We start from the raw sequence: 18,150 nt of genomic DNA on the forward strand, positions 1-18,150 counted from the left end.
AGGGCTTGGGAATCCTCCCAGTCAACTGTGCTGAGGGATTGGCAGTGCTGGTGGTGCTGGTGACTGTGATGGCTTCTGTGTAGTGGAGGTGTCAGCTGGTTTATCAGCTCCTTGTGCTGCAGCCCAGATTGGCTCATATGGCATCAATCTCGGGATGGTGGGACTCACTGACCCAAGTGGGGCTGGGCTTCCAGTGGGATACTGTCCCATCAAAGGCATGGGGCCACTGGGCTCGTTCCCACTTCTGTATTCTTTACAAGAGTGCTGCTGCTGCTCTTCCAGCCTCTAAACAGGCCTTGACTTCTGGGGGGAGCTGGGCAGACTGAATGTTGAAGCCTGACTTGATGAGTGCGAGATGGACGCAGGTCTAAGGTCACTCAAATGGGATGATGGGGCTGGCGAGCACATGTGCATCTACAACTTGTCTGTTCTCAGTGACAAAAGGTTGCTCAGAGTCTCTGAGGGTCAGTGAATCTGGTCTAAGGGGACTATGGTAGAGGGGATAGGTGGGGACACCCTCCATTTGGGGTGTTTTGGGGAGTGGGAGAGGGTCATTGTTGGCCTTGATCCAGTCCCAGACAGCTTGTCTTCATTCATCTTCAGAGGTGGAGGATGCGGGCGGTGAGTAGGGCTCAGGTGACTCGGTTTTCCTGGAATGGGAATCCCTTGTAACAGATTGGGCAGTTGCAATGCCTTCCTCTGTGATTCCATAATTCTTGGATCCGTCTCCCCTGAGTAAGAGGCCAAGGCTTGATACCACTTCATGTTGAGTGATCTGTGGACAAACTGTTGTGGAGGAAGCTGGAGATGGAGACCTAGGATGGTAAGATCCTCCATCTGAGTCTCTACCATCATGGACTCGGATGACTACGTCTTGGTATACTTGGAGTGCTGACTGGTAGAAGCTTCTGGTATGAGGGTCAGGGTTCTCTTCAGTCCATGACAACAGGATGAGGTCATTGATGGTACCACCGCATTGGATATAGTCCACAAAATCCCTTTCTTCTTTGTGCTCATCTGGGAGCTCTGGCTGGTGAGCAAAAGGTGTGAAGCCTGCGCTGCTGTGGTTGGATCCTGGTACAGGCTCTGCAATGTTGACTGATCTAGATTGACTGGAGTGTGAGGGCAAGAGGGGTGTGATGGGTCTTCCATCATGGAGGATTGGTTGTTGGATTACTTGAGTGTGTGGATACAGATATACATAGTATGGAATGAGTAGATGGGGTATCAGTTGAAGGGAAAGTTGTGCATGTTCCCTACATTGGCAGCAGGAGAAGATTCTCTCTGTCCAGTACAACAGGATGGCAGCACAGAAAAGCCCAAAGGCTACAGTGATTGTGATGTGTTTTTGAGAGATAATATGAGCATATAGCATCAGTCACCATGGTTAAATGATGAGGGATGTAAGGAGCAAGCTTCAGCTAAATGTTAGCCACCAACTTGATAAACAATGGTAAACAAGAGAATGCCACTTGCACTTCAGTGGATCGTTTGCGATGCAGGCAATGTCGGTCTTATGAGCAGATAACTAGACTTAGATAGTCTCGGAGTGAGGAGCTATGAGTTGGGTTGATTAAACCTTAGCTGAAGCTGGGGTTCAGGCCAGCTGAGGCTCTACTTAAATACATGTTTCATACTGCTAATAATAGACTACTATTATTCGGTAACCATGCATGAAACAAAGAGAATCGTACGATGTCCATGTGTTGCAGTGACAACATGTCACGAATTCACCCCTATTTTTTGCTTTAGTCATTTGCTTCATGTCATCATTCCTCGATCGTCATGTGACTCTCATCATCATCCTCCTCCAGCTCATTCGTAACCTGTGCCAATACTCCTGCATCACACCTTACTTCCATCATGGTATCTTTGTTCCAATCAATCACCAGTTGCTTCCGCATCAGTTGATCCCTGGTTCGCAGTGGACAAGCTCAGACATTCTTACTCAGGCAAAGTCCTGGCCACAAGGGCATGACTCCTCCAGAACCTCACTCATCTAGCTGGCCACTCACCATTGGGTAGTCCTTTTGCTGGTGCATTGCCATTGGACATGTCGCACTCATTTGTTATCATGGCATCATAGTAGCATAAGTTATTATTACTGCACCAAAACTTGTATTTAAGTAATAGCCTATGCTGTGGCTAAACCCCAGCTTCGGCTAAAGTCATACACTCCCAACTTTACCTGAACTCCAAGTTCCACAACTAACTAAGTTCTGAACACTTAACAATACTTCGTATTGCTACCTTTGTTTCACTTCACTGAAGTGCGAGTGACGAACTAAGGCCCAATCTTGCATAGTCAAGTTGGTGCTTGACACAACATGAAGGTTGCATGTTGACAACATATGAACTGTCCTAGTGCTTGGATACACTGATAAGATAAAGACAAGTGCTGAAGAGATAAAATGGAAAAATCATAACAATTTCTCAAGTGAACACTTGACAATAGTTAAGGAATGAACAGAAGGTGGGAGGGTGAAAGGCATGCATATACAACATATATTGCTTGACCTACATCTGACACTCCTACACTTGAATTATTCAAGTCTTGGAAGCAGATGATAGAAGAAACACATAGTGAGGCAGGGCCAGTTCTCATACATGATGGCTTCAATATGAGAAGCTATACATCAATGTGAGACAAAATATGCCACTGCAGTGAATAATACAATGACATATTCATCCATAACCACAGGTGAACCACTGGCTCAAGTGAGACGATCCTGCCAATCAGCAGGCAGATGAAACATCAGTGTCTGGTATGTGAAACAAGTGGATAATCCACACCAATGATGAGAGATAGTGCAACTCCCAATGAGAATAGACTTAGGAACATATTTGGATGTTCTAAGAATATATGAGGCATGAGTAAGGTCTTAGAACAGGGTTTGTGTATGAGACAGTGACCGAGTGATATAACAATTTTCTTCCATTACCTTATCTCGCTTCAATGTCTCAAAGATTTGAAGTGCAGACTGAACGACTCAATGCTTGATAAGCTTAGTTTTTGCTAGTTTTTGCTATTCATTGCCAAACTCATCTTCCCACAAGATGTCTGTGACCCCTGACCCACCTTCTCATCTCACATTCAATCCATACCTCATCCCATGTCCCGATTTTGCTTCTGTCAATTACTTTTTCATCTGTGATGCTGTCCAGGCAGCTAATAATATTTCATCTGAGGAAGCTGTCGCTCAACTGGTGCAAAACTGGAAGACACGGAATGCCAAGGAGAGAGATCAGTGGGACACGCAAGTTTGGGCAGATAAACAGGCAGTAGACCAAGCAAAGAAGATGGCTGAAGAAGCAGTGCAGAAGGTACAGAAAGAAGCTGAGAAAGAGAGAGAGACTGAGAGAAAAGAGAAAGAAAAGAAGTGCCCAAAACTCATGAACTTTGATCCTTCACTGAGCATTGACAAAGAGGCTGATCCCATCCTTCACCCCTATGCTCTCAAACAACTCTCAGATTTCAAGTACTGTCCTCTTTGGTACTTCACCAAGATGTCAGCAATGGAAGCCTCCAGCATTGTTAATTCCCTTGCCCCCGACACCTTGAACCTCCAACAAGATTCTGGTTCTGGCTCTCTGTCTTTTCAGGCTCCTTCAACTGTCAAACCATCTAAGAATGCTTTACCTGACAAAGAGTTGTCTTGGTCCCAATTTTCATATGCTTTTGCCTGGTTTCTACGTGTGGTGAACACTGCAAATTGGCCAAAATCTACAATCCAAATGTTTGCCTCCATGTTCCTGAATCTGACCTTGCATTCCTTCTGACAAAGATTGAATGGCAAAAAAACTCTACTGGTTTATGCTGACAAGACTCACCGTCAATGGCATCATGACATTGAGGAGGGAAATTTGACTCCAAACCTAGTGACAATAGTTGTTGATCGATTGGAGAACATTTCAAATGACTTACATGACAAAATGAAGGCTTTCTCTGCCAAGGTCAGATCCTTTTTTCTCTCTTGACTGTTCCTTTCTGACTTTGGTTTTCTTGCTTTTGTGAACTCCTAATTTGACTGCTTCTTGGTTGCACCTCCTCATGGGTTGCATTTATTCATGATTTGATTGCATATTATAATGATATTAAAATTCACCTGCTCATTTCACCCATCTTGGGTGCTACTAGTCTGATTCTTTGACAAATAACTACTATAGCCATGGAGGACGTTCGAATGAGCATTCCCGTGTGAGATCTGTATCTTCATGCAGACACTATGATGATTACTGATTGAGCTACTCACAAAATTCATATGATCGTTGCTACTATGGAAAATCCCAATATGACACAAGCCATGACCAGCATTCAGATTCCTCACTAGCCTCACCTACAAGCTATAAATTCCCCATTGATCGTAATTCAAGTGGTCAAGCTCCTTTTCAGAAAGGCGCACCATCATCGGATGCTGTTGTGTGTGCCATCTGCCTCAGTATCCATGGAAATCTCAAATTCTGTCGCTCTCCTACCTTATGGAATGGAGGCCCAGCCTGATGCCTTCAAACAGCCAATGGATCAATGGTCAACAAGGAGGGCGAACTAATCTGCCTTGATTGGAACTGACCAAATGGATGCAAATGATCTCACCCAAGTTGTCATGAATGCTCAGGGTGTGGGAATTCCATGCATGGAGCCTTTCACTGCCCTTATGCTCAGAAGAAATAAGCCTTCTTCCCCTTTACACCCTCAAGCCTGGTTTACATACCTATCTGTGGCAGATCTTCTTTCCAGATATCCCACTATCTATAATGGTCTTTCCTTCAGTTTCAACATTGGCATTCCTCCCATCTATCACACATTCACACCCCCAAATAACCCTTCTATTGACCAATTTCATTCTGAATTTGATAGAATAGTATATCATGAATTTGATATGGATCGCTATATTGGTCCATTCACTCGCAATCAGGTTGAGAACCTCATTGGCCCTTTTCAAACTTCTCCCCTCTCACTTATCTCAAAGCCTCATACACCTGATGAGCTTCGCCTTATCCAGAATTACTCATTTCCCTGATCTCTCTCATTCCATCATTCCATCAATCAACTACTTTATCTCCTCTGATGACTTTCCATACACATGGGGAACAAGGACACCGACAACAGTCTAGGGGCCGACTCTGGTGGAAAGGCGAATGCCTGCCTGATGGACAGTGAGAAGAAACTGACAAAGATTGTGCCTTTCCCATACGAGACTTGTCTAATGCTTCTGCATGAGGTTCCAATGATATCGATTTCACCTACAATTTCAGTGATGTTGATGCCATATCAAAAGATCTCAGCATTCCCTGGAAACTCAAGAAGGACATTCTGTTCTCATCGATGTTTCCTTTCACAGGACTTATATGGAATCTTGATGTGTGAACAATCTCTCTTCCACTGGAGAAGAGGGAAAAATATATCACAGCTAGTCAGAACTGGCTTGAGCAAAGAGTTCACATCCTTTCTGATGTCGAATCTTTATACAGAAAGCTGCTACACATGACCTGTGTTATCCCCATGGAATGTGCTTATCTCACCAATCTTGAAAAGTTCCTGTCAATTGCCAATGACTGTCCTTTCTTGCCATGACATGTGCCAAAAGGAATAGAATACAACCTCAATTGGTGGTTATCCCAACTATTTTCCAACCCAGCTCGTTCCATCCCTGGTCCCTGCACCATCATCAACATCTCAGCCTTTTCAGATGCTAGCTCAGGAACAGGAATTGTCATTGTCATTGGCAACAGGTGGCACACTTGGCGACTTCTCCCAGGATGGAAATCCGAAAAACAAGATATCCAATGGGCCGAACGAGTTGGTTTCAAATTTCTTGTCTGAGCAATCACAGACAGCCAAGGTATGTTCAACAATAATAACATCATGACCAGCAGTTGATCCCTTTCACACCTTCAGACATCTCAAAACACCACATCAAGCTTCATGAGGATAGCAAGTCCATCATCGAGGGATGGTGGAATGGCTGACACAGAAATTCCAAAGTCAATGCCATCTTCCGCTGATGTGCTCGGTAACAGGCAGTGCACAAATGAAACAAGCATCTAGATCGTCAATCTAGATACTAAATCACACACACACACACACACTATCACCAATGTATACAAGTTCGAGGGTGAGTACAATAGAAGCACTCGCAATGTACTTAGATTTAGATAATCTAGTGGGGTTTTGTCTGAAAACAACTTCAATTCTTCTTTCAATGTGTTTTACGCAAAGTACACTAGTCCGCGATAGCAGTTTTATGAACTTGTTTTGCAAGGTATAGTCGAGCAAGTTATACTTGTTTTGACGTCGTCTAGAAGAGCTTCTAGCAGACACTTCAAATAATCAAACAACCAAAGATTCTGAGGTCTACAAAGAGTGCAAAATCACTCTACAAAGAACACACAGGTTCTGACTTCAAGTACAAGACTTGCAAAGAGTACACAGACTCTGGAGTTCCTTGAACCCGACAATTGTTCGAACTTTAAAGCGTTCTAGGGCTTATTTTACTTCAACTAGATGAGATCTTTTGACTTAAAGTCGACTCAGCACGTCTAGATCACTAATCTCGGAGAGAGAGAGCACAAGGCCTTTGTCCGCAGAGCAGTTTAATTAACTAGCAAGGCGCAAACGTGGGGACGGCTCTACTTCCTACTTAACTCTTCTAGATTACTGTAGTCACCTGTTAGCGACCGATTACACAAACAAGATCAAACAACTAAGCGTGACTCGCACTTCGGTCAGGCGCTTTATGTTGCTCGCAGGTCTGCGTGCAGGGAGCTATCGCTTAGCGAATCGAGAGTGAGTTCAGACTAGGTTATCGGGTGAATAAACTTTAGTTCGAGACTGAGGTTTAAGACCTACAGTCGAGCTACTTAAATACAGTTTGGGTCGTGCTAAATATACTACAAGTGTCTGTAACGGTGCGTTAAACACACGAAACCCACATTGTGAATGCGATCAAGTCCGGACAATTAGCATAGCAGGATTACGATGAAGGCGATAAGATAAGATAAAGCGTGAAATCGTAATATTACCCCCCTGTTAAGGCAGTCGTCCCGACTGCGATATAACTTGGTTTTGGAAGGTAGGCTCCTACGAGAGAGGGTGCGTTTGGTTTTATCAGGTATTCTTGAATTGCCTGAACCAATGGGTGGTCGGTTTCTGACTCGGTTACCGATTCATGTTCGGACCAAGAGTCAGATTCGTCTTCGTTCTCCCACCACTCCGCTGGGGGTCGGGTAATAAATGAGACTTGTTCAAAGTCTTCGATGGCGTCTCTCGCGTTGTCTAGGTCCTGTTCATCTACCCAAGAGTTTTCTTCTCGGGGATACCCTTTCCATTTGACGAGGTATTCGATTCCAGTTCCTCGTCTTCTTCCTCTTCTTCGTGGTGCTCTTTCCCTTCGGTCCACTATTTCTTCTACTTCATACTGTTCCTGCCCGTCTATAAGGTCTGGTGGTGGTGGCGAGGGCTGTATTTGGATTGGGAACTCCGGCGGGTGATACGGGGTGAGAAGGCTCTCATTGAAACGGTCGTGGATTTTCCACGCGGGGGGAAGTCGTAATTTGTATGCGGACGCGCCGTGTTTGGAAATTACCTCAAAGGGTCCGACGCGCTTATCTCCCAACTTCTTCATTGGTCGAGGTAGAGATAGGTTGGTAGAGTCTAACCATACCTGATCTCCTGGTTGGTACTCTATTGCCGCCTGTTGATGTTTGTCGTATTGACTGCTTCATGGCTTCCGCCGCTTTCTCTAATGCCTTGGCCGTTTGCTCATGGACTTTTTGTATATCTGCCACGAACTCCCTGGCAGCCGGGTTGGTTCCCTCCTTGATTGTAAGGGGGGCGAGATGGGGTTTTTGTCCATGGTTGACTTCAAATGGAGAGTATCCGGTCGCGGAATGTTTTCGGTTGTTGTGCTGGAAGGCCTGCGAGCGGTAACCATTCGCTCCAATCATTTTGTCTATGATTGATGAAGACTCGGAGATATTTTTCGATCTCCTGGTTTGCCCTTTCCGTTTGTCCATCGGTTTGGGGGTGATACGCCGTGGACGGATTTCCTTGTATGTGTAGCATCTCGTACAGCTCCTTCATGAATTTGGACACAAACTGTGGTCCTCGATCTGAAATCACTTTTTGTGGCATTCCATGTTTGGCCCAAACATGGTCTCTGAGAATTTTGGCCCATCCTTTAGAGGTTAGTTCGGTGGAGCATGGTATCGGGATGACTTCTTTCGAGAAACGATCAACTATCATAAGGATGGCATTATACCCGTTGGAGTCAGGCAGTTCGCCTATCATGTCAACCGTAATGTGTTCCCATGGTCTGGAGGGTACCGCGTGAGGATGCAAGGGCGCTCGCTTTTTCTGGGTATTTGTTTTTGTCCGCTGGCATGCCTCGCATCCTTTTACGTACTTCTCCACATCTTGTTTCAGCTTTGGCCACCAATACTCTCGTTGGACTAGCTCTTTGGTTTTCTCGATTCCCGGGTGCCCGGCTGTAATGTGATCATGATGAATGGCTAGGAGTTCTCCCCGTAGCTTTGCGTCTCGGGGAACGTATAACCGTCCATCATAATACATCAGGCCTTCTTGTTGGGTGACTCCTCGAGGGTGATGGAGGGACGCCTCTATTCCTTTGTCCCATCTGGTCACTGTCGCGCAGAGCGGTTCGTATCTTTTTGTGAATCTCTTCTTCACTTGGCATAATGAGTGCTCGGAACATTTCTGGTTTCAGAACCACTACCTCCGTATTGTCTTCTCCTCCTTGGTCGTGATCCGATCTTCTGGACAGTAAGTCCGCCTTTTTGTTTGCCATGCCGGGTTTGTGATGGAGGGTGAAATGATACTCAGCGAGCTCCGTGACCCATCTTGCTTGTCTACGGTTTAACTTTTGGGGTTTTCGAAAGTACTGGAGATTTTGGTGGTCTGTCCAAATCTCGAAGTCTTGATGAGCCCCCATGAGGTAGTGTCTCCAATCCTCTAGGGCGAGCATGATCGCTAGGAGTTCCTTGTCGTATATCTCGTAGTTTCGCTCCGTCACTGTTAAGGCTTTTGATAGGAATGCTACTGGTCTCCACTTTCCTTCCTGCTCTTGGGAAAGAACCGCTCCTATTGCTCCTTCGCTTGCATCTGCTTCCACGCGATATTTCCCTGTTCGTGTGGGTATCGCCAGGACTACTTCTTCGGCTAACTTCTTCTTGATGGCTTGGAACGCATTTTCCTGGGCGGTTCCCCATCTCCACTCTGTCTTCCCCGTTAGTTGAGTTAGGGGTCGTACGTGCTTGCTGTAATCACGTATGAACCTTTGGTAAAAGTTGGTGAACCCTAGGAACGATTGTAGTTCCCGCTTCTTGGTGGGTTTGGGCCATTCGGTGATGCCTTTAACTTTTACCGGATCCATGCGTATTGATCCTTGGCTGATGATTACCCCAAGGTACTCTGTCTCTAATACCTCGAATTCGCACTTTTCCGCTTTAGGAACAGGTTGTTTGCACGCAGGATGGCTAGGACTTCTTGCACCACTGCTCGGTGCTTGTCCTTGTCCTTGGTGCATATTAGAATGTCGTCCAGGTATACTGTGACATCTCCTCTTGCAATCTGCTCCTTGAACAAGTCGTTCATCATCCACTGAAATGTAGCCGGGGAGTTGGTGAGTCCGAAGAACATCACCATGGGTTCAAACAACCCCCTATTTGTTCTGAAGGCCGCTTTCCATTCATCTCCTTCCTTGATTCGTACGTTGTTGTATCCCCACCGGACGTCTAGTTTTGTAAAGTACTTGGCGTCTTTGAGTTGATCCATTAATTCTCCTATGAGCGGGAGCGGGTAACGGTTTTTAATGGTCATCTCGTTCAACTTTCGATAATCCTGCACTGGTCGTAATTTGCCGTCTTTTTTCTTGACGAAAAAGAAAGGTGAGGCCATGGGAGATTTGGAGGTCCTGATCCTTCCTGATTCTAGGTTTTCGTCTAGGAACTTATCGAGTTCGTCCTGTTCAGCCGGGTTCAAAGGGTAGACTTTACAGTCTAGGCTAGCATTCGCGTTGGGCACCAATTCGATTGCATGGTCCCATGGCTTACGTGGTGGTAGCTTCGTCAAAGTTTTCTTTTGCAAAAACGTCTTGGAATTCCCGGTATGGTTCCGGTACTATTTCTTCAAACGTTTTTGTTTCCTTGGCTTGATTGGCTTTGGCGGCTAGCTCGTTTGCTTTGCTCCCCATGGCCCGAACATGGATGGCCTCTTGGAAGTCTATAACGAGGATAGTGTCTCCTTCTTCTACTTCGGTTCCCCATTGCTGTTCTGGATCTTCGTCTGGGAGTAGGAAGGGTATTTTGCGGCATGAACAGCGGGCTAATGTTACCGCTCCCGTTTTCCAATCGATGATAGGGTTATGTCTTTTGAGCCAGTCGTGTCCTAGGAATAGCGGTACGTTTCCTAGGTCTACGACGGCTAAGTCGATTTTTTCATGGTGATCTCCTATCGTCATGCGTAGTTCCACCACCTCGGTAATGTCTCCTCCCTTATTCCTGCTTCCGTCCGCATTATACACCGCTTGTGCCTTGGGTAACTTCACGGTGTTCATGCCGTTTTCGTGTACAAACGCTTGGTTGATGCAACTCCCAGTGCATCCGCTGTCTACTAGGGCGTCGACTGCTCGTATTTGTCCAGTGTCTAGGGTTTCAAGCTGTACACGGATGTTTACGCTTCTTCCTTTGCCCCCTCGGATGTATTGAGGGGGAATGCGCAAGTCCTCCATGTTTTGCAAGCATTGTTCCCGTTGACGGTAGGTTTCTTTAGAGGATCCGATGAGATCTAGGACAAGATCTTCATCTACTTCTATGAGGCGTCTGGGATGTACCCACATCCGAAGAGTGGCGAGTCTACCGTCCATCGTTCTTTCTTGCCTCATCTTCCTTCTTACCCATTCGGCACTGTGCGGTTTTAACCAGCCTTTGTCCCATTTATCGTTATAGTACTCTTCTTCTGACTCCGTTTCTTCGTAGTCCTCCGGGTACTCCTCGGTGTAGATCACCGGGTCTTCCCCTTTTCCTTTGAGGCTTTGTTGATAACTGTAGTCGTCTTCCTCATCTGGCACTTCTTCGATAGGAACATTCTTTTTATTACAAACAGGGGATGCACATAATGGTCCCACCGACCCGCCCACCGGGGAACACGAGCCCCCGGTGCCATTATGTGTTAGTGACGAAGGAGGGAGACGCACCGTGAATGATGGGGGATATATGATGTCCCCGGGTGTCTTGACTGTTATTTGCGGGGCAGCGGGTTTCTGGATGGGGATTCGCGTTCCCTCTTGCGGCTCCGTCTGGTCGGTGTAGTTGGCCGCATAGGGCAGGTGCGTACGTTCCGCCTTCGGGCGAGGCCCTGCATCGTTCCTCTCCCGCCTGGAGGCGCCTTCGCCCACTACTGGCTCGGCCGCTCTTCCTCCGTTTTCTGCGCCGGTACCTACCCTCCACGGAGCGATGTTGACCTTGATCCCGAGTGTCCCGCCGCCTTGCGCAGCATGCGCCGCTTGTGCTTTCGCACCGGTGGCCGAGGAGCTTGAGTGGGGTTCTTCTTCGAGCACGGTGGAAATCCCCTGTACACCGTTCTTCTTTATATGCGACTTTGCAATTTCATTTTGTGATAGCGTGAAAGATATTCCATTGCCTCGAGATACTACATGCGGTACGTTAGTCCGACCCGCGGAATTCTGTGACGCACCACTAAATGAAATTGTGTCCTTTGCCGACGCGCGTTTGTCGCTTATGCCGCCGGCTCGTCTTTTACCTCTTCGATCTTGGACGTGGAGGCTTCCCCTTCTTCATCTTTCAATACCTGCTGGTACATGGCGCGAATTTGGGCGCGAGAGAACTTGGGTTGGTGTTTGACGAGCCAGGTACTTTCGTCCTTCGGGCACTTGTTGTCTTGCTTCCGATGACCCTTGTGACCGCAGCGGAAGCATCTTCCTTCCTTGCGCAGTCGGTCGATCTCCATTGGTTGTCCTTGCCCTCCGTACGTGGTTCCTGTTCCCGTCTTCTTGTCACCCTGGGAGTTCCCGGAACTTCCGGCTTTTCCCGTTCCCTTGTTCTGTTGACCCTGCGTTCCAGGGTTTCTGCCTCCGTCTTCTGCTAATCCCACGCGGTAGTTATAGTCCATTTGTTCTATCCGGAATTTCCATTCGGCATACGTGCGTGGTAGCGCAGTTCCTGTGGCGTGTATCGCGGTTTTTACGTTTTTCCGGATGGCAGGCTTGAGGATCTCGATCATGTATTCCTCATTGCGCCGCTTGCCGGATTCCTTGGCCAATCGTTCGAAGTCTCGGAAGAAGTCTTTTGCCGATTTGTACGTGTTTTGTCGAAGGCGTTTGAACTCTTGTAGCTTAAGTTCTACTTCGGCGTCTGTTCGGAATTGGTCTTCTACCTCTTGTCGGAATACGTGCCATGCCGGGTATCGTAAGTGCCCGCAGGTCTCGTCTTTGTATTGGTCCCGTGCATGGTTCCACCAATGTAAGGCTTTGTCGGCGAATCGGAATGTACAGAATACTACCCGATTGGGGTTTTGCCCATGCGTATTCATTGTGAACTGCTGTGGGAAAACGTTGAAGTAATCCTCACATTGGTTCATGAATCGGTCTACGTCGCTGGACTCCCCTTTGAACTTCTCGGGGGGTTCTGCCAGTTGTGGTTTCACCTGTCCCCATGGGTTCGTGTTTGCTACCCCGACTATAAAGGGCGGCGGGGTGTTGGGAGGTTGTACAGGGTCGGCGGGAATGGGGATGGCGGCTGGGCGTGGTAGCGATCGTAAAGCGGGGTTGTGATGTGGGGACAAGGGTCCTTGAGGGGCAGGGACTGCAGGGACTGCTGCGGCTGCGGCTGCACCCGCGCTTCCTGGGGTTCCTGCGGCAGCAAATAGCCGACTAGGGTCGACGTACCCTGTTCTTTGAAGAATTGATAGGTGTCTTAGGTCCACCGTGCTTCCACTTTCAGTGGAGGAGGCGGGTACCTGATATCGTTCTCCGGGGTCCGTGTAATCGTCCGGGTGTACTTGGTTCCATAGGAACATTCGTGTGGAACACGGTTTCTCGGTAGATCACCTGGGCCCTGATCTGCGAGGTTTTCTCCTTTTGGAAGTACCTTCCTTGCGGCGAACTGTTCCACGACAGTTCCCGTGGTAACTTCCTTTCAATCCATCGTAGCATTTCTAAATAAGTCATATTTTCCAACTCTGCCTCAGTAGGCTCCCGAGCTAGATCCTTCCACGAATTCTGGGATGACGTCCTCTTCTCCGTACTCTCCGACCCTATGCTGCTGCTGTAGATCGAAGTCCGCCCTATTCCAGGGTTCTCGTAGATTTCGCCTTCTTCTAAGTCCGATAGGTCGGACTCGCTCGAAAGGCTCTGTGCTTCCTGTGACGATTCGGTTCCAGTTGCGAATGATTCTTGCCCACTCGTTGACCCTGAGTATGACCTGATCGAAGTCCGGTCTTCGGGGTCTATCCCATACCCATGGGGCAACGAACGGGACGGGGGCTGCGTGGGGGTGTTCTGGTGCGAGGGGATAGATGGCGTATGGGACGACGGAGGCAGGGGCTTCGATTCCTTCGTACATGAGCCAGGCGTCGGCGTAGTCCTGTACTTGTCGGCATACATCGCAGCTGGCGTCGGCGTCGTAGGTGGGTTCGCATCTGTCAAGCTCGGTAGTTGCCTCCCCGGCCCGATCGTTGATGATGATTGGGGTGTTCGGGCGGGTGATGAGGTTGAGGTAACTGCCTTCGTCGTCTGATGAGTCATCACGGGCGTAGTAGTAGCCCCATGTTTCTCCTCTCGAGTTGAGACGGGGAGGAGACCAGTTGTTGCGTGGCCCTGGGAGCTCGTCGCTGCTACTGTCTTCCTCTTCATCGCGGCTTTCTTCATTTGAACTGCTTCCAGTTCCATCTTCAGCCTCTCCTCTTTCTCCCAGATGATATCTAAGCCCTCTTTGATAGAGGCGCTGTCCATCTGAATCGTATCCAGGGTTGGTGGCTGAGTTTTCGGTTGATGTTGGGGAGGGGGCGTTCCAGGGATCACTTCCCGTGCTTTCCCTTTCGCTCTCTTCCTCGGTAATGGGAGAGAGAACACGCTGGTCCACCCCTTGCTCGTAGATTCCTCGCTCTTCTTCTTCTTCAACGACTGGGCCTCTTTGTGCGGGCCATCCTTCCATCTCGGTGTCGGACTCACTGGACTCGGAGTCTTCTGTGATCCACTCGTCGTCTGTGATGAAGATGAAATGGATAAGGGGTTCGGGTCGGTTGTCGACGTATTCGGGAGGGGGTGTGTGCGGTCGTCGAGCCTCCGGGTTGGGGGCTTCGACGGGGATAGTTTCTTCGGAGACTGGCTTCTGGTTTCGTCGGTGCTCGTATCCATATAGGAATGCGAGGTAGGCTATGGCTATAAAGCCTTGAAGTCCAAAGAGGTCGGTGAGGTACTGTTCGATAGGGTTCATTCGTTACTGTTCGTCAACGTGGTCGTTGATGAAGAGTAAGAAAGTCTCGAACTAATTGTTAGCGACCGATTACACAAACAAGATCAAACAACTAAGCGTGACTCGCACTTCGGTCAGGCGCTTTATGTTGCTCGCAGGTCTGCGTGCAGGGAGCTATCGCTTAGCGAATCGAGAGTGAGTTCAGACTAGGTTATCGGGTGAATAAACTTTAGTTCGAGACTGAGGTTTAAGACCTACAGTCGAGCTACTTAAATACAGTTTGGGTCGTGCTAAATATACTACAAGTGTCTGTAACGGTGCGTTAAACACACGAAACCCACATTGTGAATGCGATCAAGTCCGGACAATTAGCATAGCAGGATTACGATGAAGGCGATAAGATAAGATAAAGCGTGAAATCGTAATATCACCCTTATGGGTTGACTTTGGTAACTTAATTCACTTCAGTCGAGGATATGCAATAAAACCAGTGATTGATTAGGTAGCTATACAGGCTACTAGCACAAACACGGGGGAATGCTTTCCTGCCATTATGCGTCTAGTTGCTGCTAATTTATACGATTCGTGTTCTAGGTATAGGAGCCCATATCTACAGTAATTATAGTACGAGCTTTGGAATTAATACAAATGGTGAGTCACTATCCTACAAGTATCGCGCCATTCTGTAGTTTCTATTCAGTTCGACACGACTGCGCCAGGTTATTCTGTCGCTGAGGAGTGCCCTACTAGTCTGTGGGTGCTCCTTCTTCCATCTGCAAGGCTTGCCACGCACCGTATGTATGGAATACTGTGGTATGCACAGGATCTTGAGGATGTAACCACCGATCGTGATCGACTGTAGGTCTGAGATTATATTCTGTTGATCACTGCACGATCAAGGTCAGTCATCTCAGTACCCAACGTGGCTATTCATTCTTCCAAGGTTATTCCTGTCCTAGCCTGAGTTGATCTCAAAAGCTGATCTGTTTCTCGACTTAGCAATTTTTCTTGACTGGTTCTTTTTACTCATCGAGGTGACAAGGCATCTAGTTCATTCCATTCTTCAACTTCTTGGTTTTTATACTCCATACAGACGAGTCCCTGAGATTTGACTGTAATAGTCTTGTTTAGGTAGGGCTTAGCTTGGCGTGTTGATGGCTGGTAGAATTGACTCTTTGAGACATCGTTTTTAAGTCTGTTCTGTACTGCCGTGCTTTCATTCTTTATGTAGTATTTAGCTACCAGCGTGAAGCCTCCACTGTAGCTCTCTGTACTGCTTGTAGATTGCATAAACTGATGTAAAATTGCAAAATCTAGGGGTAGCCTGATACCAGGCGTATCACCGCTGCATCCACAATGTTCTCGCAGCCTCTGAGCTCCATGTCCACACAAGATATGTCACGAGTGCAACCAACCCTGCCGATGGACCCTCTAGAGGAATATATCCTTCCTGGTCTCTCCTCCTTCCACCAATCCCTATCCCAGAAGAATTGCTCCTCTTTATCATCGACTATGACATTCCAATTACTCTCTCAGAATCTCTCTGAGGCAGACCAATGATTCTGCCTAAGCAGAGCCAATCCTGCCTCTATTCCTCTCATCCTCAACCAGACTTCGACTGGCTCCCATCTCACATTTCCAATCACTACTGATTGTTCAATATCATCCTCATGTTTCACCAATGACATCCCCAACTGTTTCAATACAACTTCTCACCCTCGCCAATACTCTACATCATTGATACCTCAGCCATCAGAATTTCGTCCACACTGCTTAGCGAAAGAACACTTGATTAAATGGTGACCATAGTCTTCCCGAACAGATGCTCCACATCTCTCTGAACAGGACCTCACTCGTGTTTTCCATGTCCTATCTTTCTCTTAGGCCGATAAGACTTTGGAAACCTATAGATCTGAACTTCTTCTCTACCACGTTTTCTGCAATGCAAGAAACATACCAGAACATGCACGTTGTCCAGCCAGCCCAGATATCATCTCGAGTTTCCTCGCAACAATTGTCATGAATTCACCCCTATTTTTTGCCTTATCTTATCTTATCAGATCTTATCACACCAACTTGTCATTTGACTCTCATCATCATTTCTCGTACCTGACCTGTATCATTCATGACTCGCTCGGTCACATGCCCACACCGCATTACCGGACCACATCACTGACTCTGTCATGGGCTCCACTACCAAACATCGTAGAAGGCAGCACCATCGGTACATACTAGTAAATATCACAATGTATTTAAACGAGCCTCGCTGTAGTCTTACACCCCAGCTTTGGCTAAAGTTATACACTTCTAACTTTTCACACAGAAACTCCCTGTTTTGCGCCTAAGAACTATCGTTCCTGACCTAGCAATTGCAACACCCTTCATCACACTGAATCACCGAATGCGAGTGACAGTTTGAAGGTAAAACATTGTACAATCCAAGTTAGTGCGTTACAATTAGCCGAAGCTTGACTTCACTATACCCTTGCCGCCTAAACAACGGTTACACTGTTGTTAAACTCTACCCATTGTTACACGGCGGTGACCGTATAAACCCATACCCCAGAGAGCACTGACCCTCACTACCCCATCAGTGAGCGAGTAACGGGCTCTACCTCAACTGCCCTTGTCGTTTTCATTAACTAAACAACCACAGTAATCTGGAGCATTCAAAGAAGGAACTCTTGTCGTTATACGACGAGTCTTTGAGGTTGCTCACCCCTGTAGAAATATTTTATACACTCATTGTTGTTCAACGATGGTGACTGTATGAATCCTATAGATTCTATCACCAGCTGTACCCCCATCCTGGAAACTTTATTATCCCTAGTAAAGCACCCCTTGTACTGCAGCACTCGATCCCATCCACGACCACGGAATGGACCAACTCCCATTCGCCCCATCACAGGAGACGACCACCGAGCTCAACTCAATGAGTCAGAGCATGACCTCCAGACCCAATACCCTGGAGATCCACAACTTGCAGTTGGATACTGGAGAGATACTAAGGGATCCTGGGATGATCCCAATACCTCCCTCACCTCCAACGTCCAGCAGTTCTACACCAATGAGTACAACTGACTCATCAGTGTACGAACTCTGGAAGAGGGCGATGGAAACACCGCTAATGGAACAGAGTGGCAAAGAACCACCTTCAAAGGGATCGACAACCCTTTTCTCCCTACCTGGGGAGTCGATCGAGAAGGTGGACGAACCACAGTCAGAAGAACCAATGCAGGAGGACATCGAAGAGATGAATCTCCAGAGTCATTTGGAAAGGCCGGACAAAGGCTCCACACCTCAGAGCTTGGCAAGGGAATCTACTCCCCCACCGGAACTTCAAGAGAGGCATGGGGAGTCCACACTGGTTCCCCCTGTGAGACAGGGGTCATCTGGCTCAAATCCGAAGTTGCCTTAAAGAGATCCACTCGCCTCTGTCGCTGGATACATCGGCTGTACCATCAAGTTGCTATCTCTATTGCATGTGAAGTCTGCAACCTGGCCAGGAAAGAAAGAGGAGTGGCCAAGGAAAAAGGGATACTGGATAGGGGATCACTCGTTCCAGTGGATTCCTGGATCACCCCCGAAGAAGGATCCTGGGACCTACTGCCCATGTCCTCCGACTCAACCGCCGATGACACCTGGCACTCCATCACCGGGGACAGCTGGAAATCCTCTTGGCCAGACACCTCGTATGAG

The 18,150-nt window shown here is 47.6% G+C and overlaps 4 protein-coding genes across 4 annotated transcripts; 3 read left to right on the top strand and 1 right to left on the bottom strand.

Annotated features, from left to right (window-relative positions):
* Nucleotides 1-465: 465 nt before the first annotated feature.
* EV420DRAFT_1484634 (uncharacterized protein) lies at nt 466-1,203 on the bottom strand (the record flags this gene model as incomplete). The annotated part of the gene is made up of 3 exons (XM_060470103.1): nt 466-815; nt 850-1,103; nt 1,178-1,203. 3 exons carry the CDS (start codon nt 1,201-1,203, stop codon nt 466-468), a joined length of 630 nt encoding a protein of 209 aa, XP_060325084.1.
* A 1,854-nt stretch (nt 1,204-3,057) lies between these two features.
* On the top strand, nt 3,058-3,780 carry EV420DRAFT_1648794 (uncharacterized protein; the record flags this gene model as incomplete). The annotated part of the gene is made up of 1 exon (XM_060478216.1): nt 3,058-3,780. The coding sequence occupies one exon, from the start codon at nt 3,058-3,060 to the stop codon at nt 3,778-3,780; it is 723 nt and encodes a 240-aa protein (XP_060325085.1).
* Nucleotides 3,781-16,335: 12,555 nt separating this feature from the next.
* EV420DRAFT_1277480 (uncharacterized protein) lies at nt 16,336-16,686 on the top strand (the record flags this gene model as incomplete). The annotated part of the gene is made up of 1 exon (XM_060468033.1): nt 16,336-16,686. A coding segment is annotated over one exon (351 nt), but the record flags the coding sequence as incomplete, so codon positions are not given.
* Nucleotides 16,687-17,329: 643 nt separating this feature from the next.
* Nucleotides 17,330-17,869, top strand: EV420DRAFT_1484636 (uncharacterized protein; the record flags this gene model as incomplete). Its single annotated transcript, XM_060470104.1, has 1 exon — nt 17,330-17,869. The coding sequence occupies one exon, from the start codon at nt 17,330-17,332 to the stop codon at nt 17,867-17,869; it is 540 nt and encodes a 179-aa protein (XP_060325087.1).
* Nucleotides 17,870-18,150: the final 281 nt, after the last annotated feature.

The sequence above is a fragment of the Desarmillaria tabescens genome (genome assembly GCF_030435595.1).
Source record: "Desarmillaria tabescens strain CCBAS 213 chromosome Unknown EV420scaffold_54, whole genome shotgun sequence".
NCBI lineage: Eukaryota > Fungi > Basidiomycota > Agaricomycetes > Agaricales > Physalacriaceae > Desarmillaria > Desarmillaria tabescens.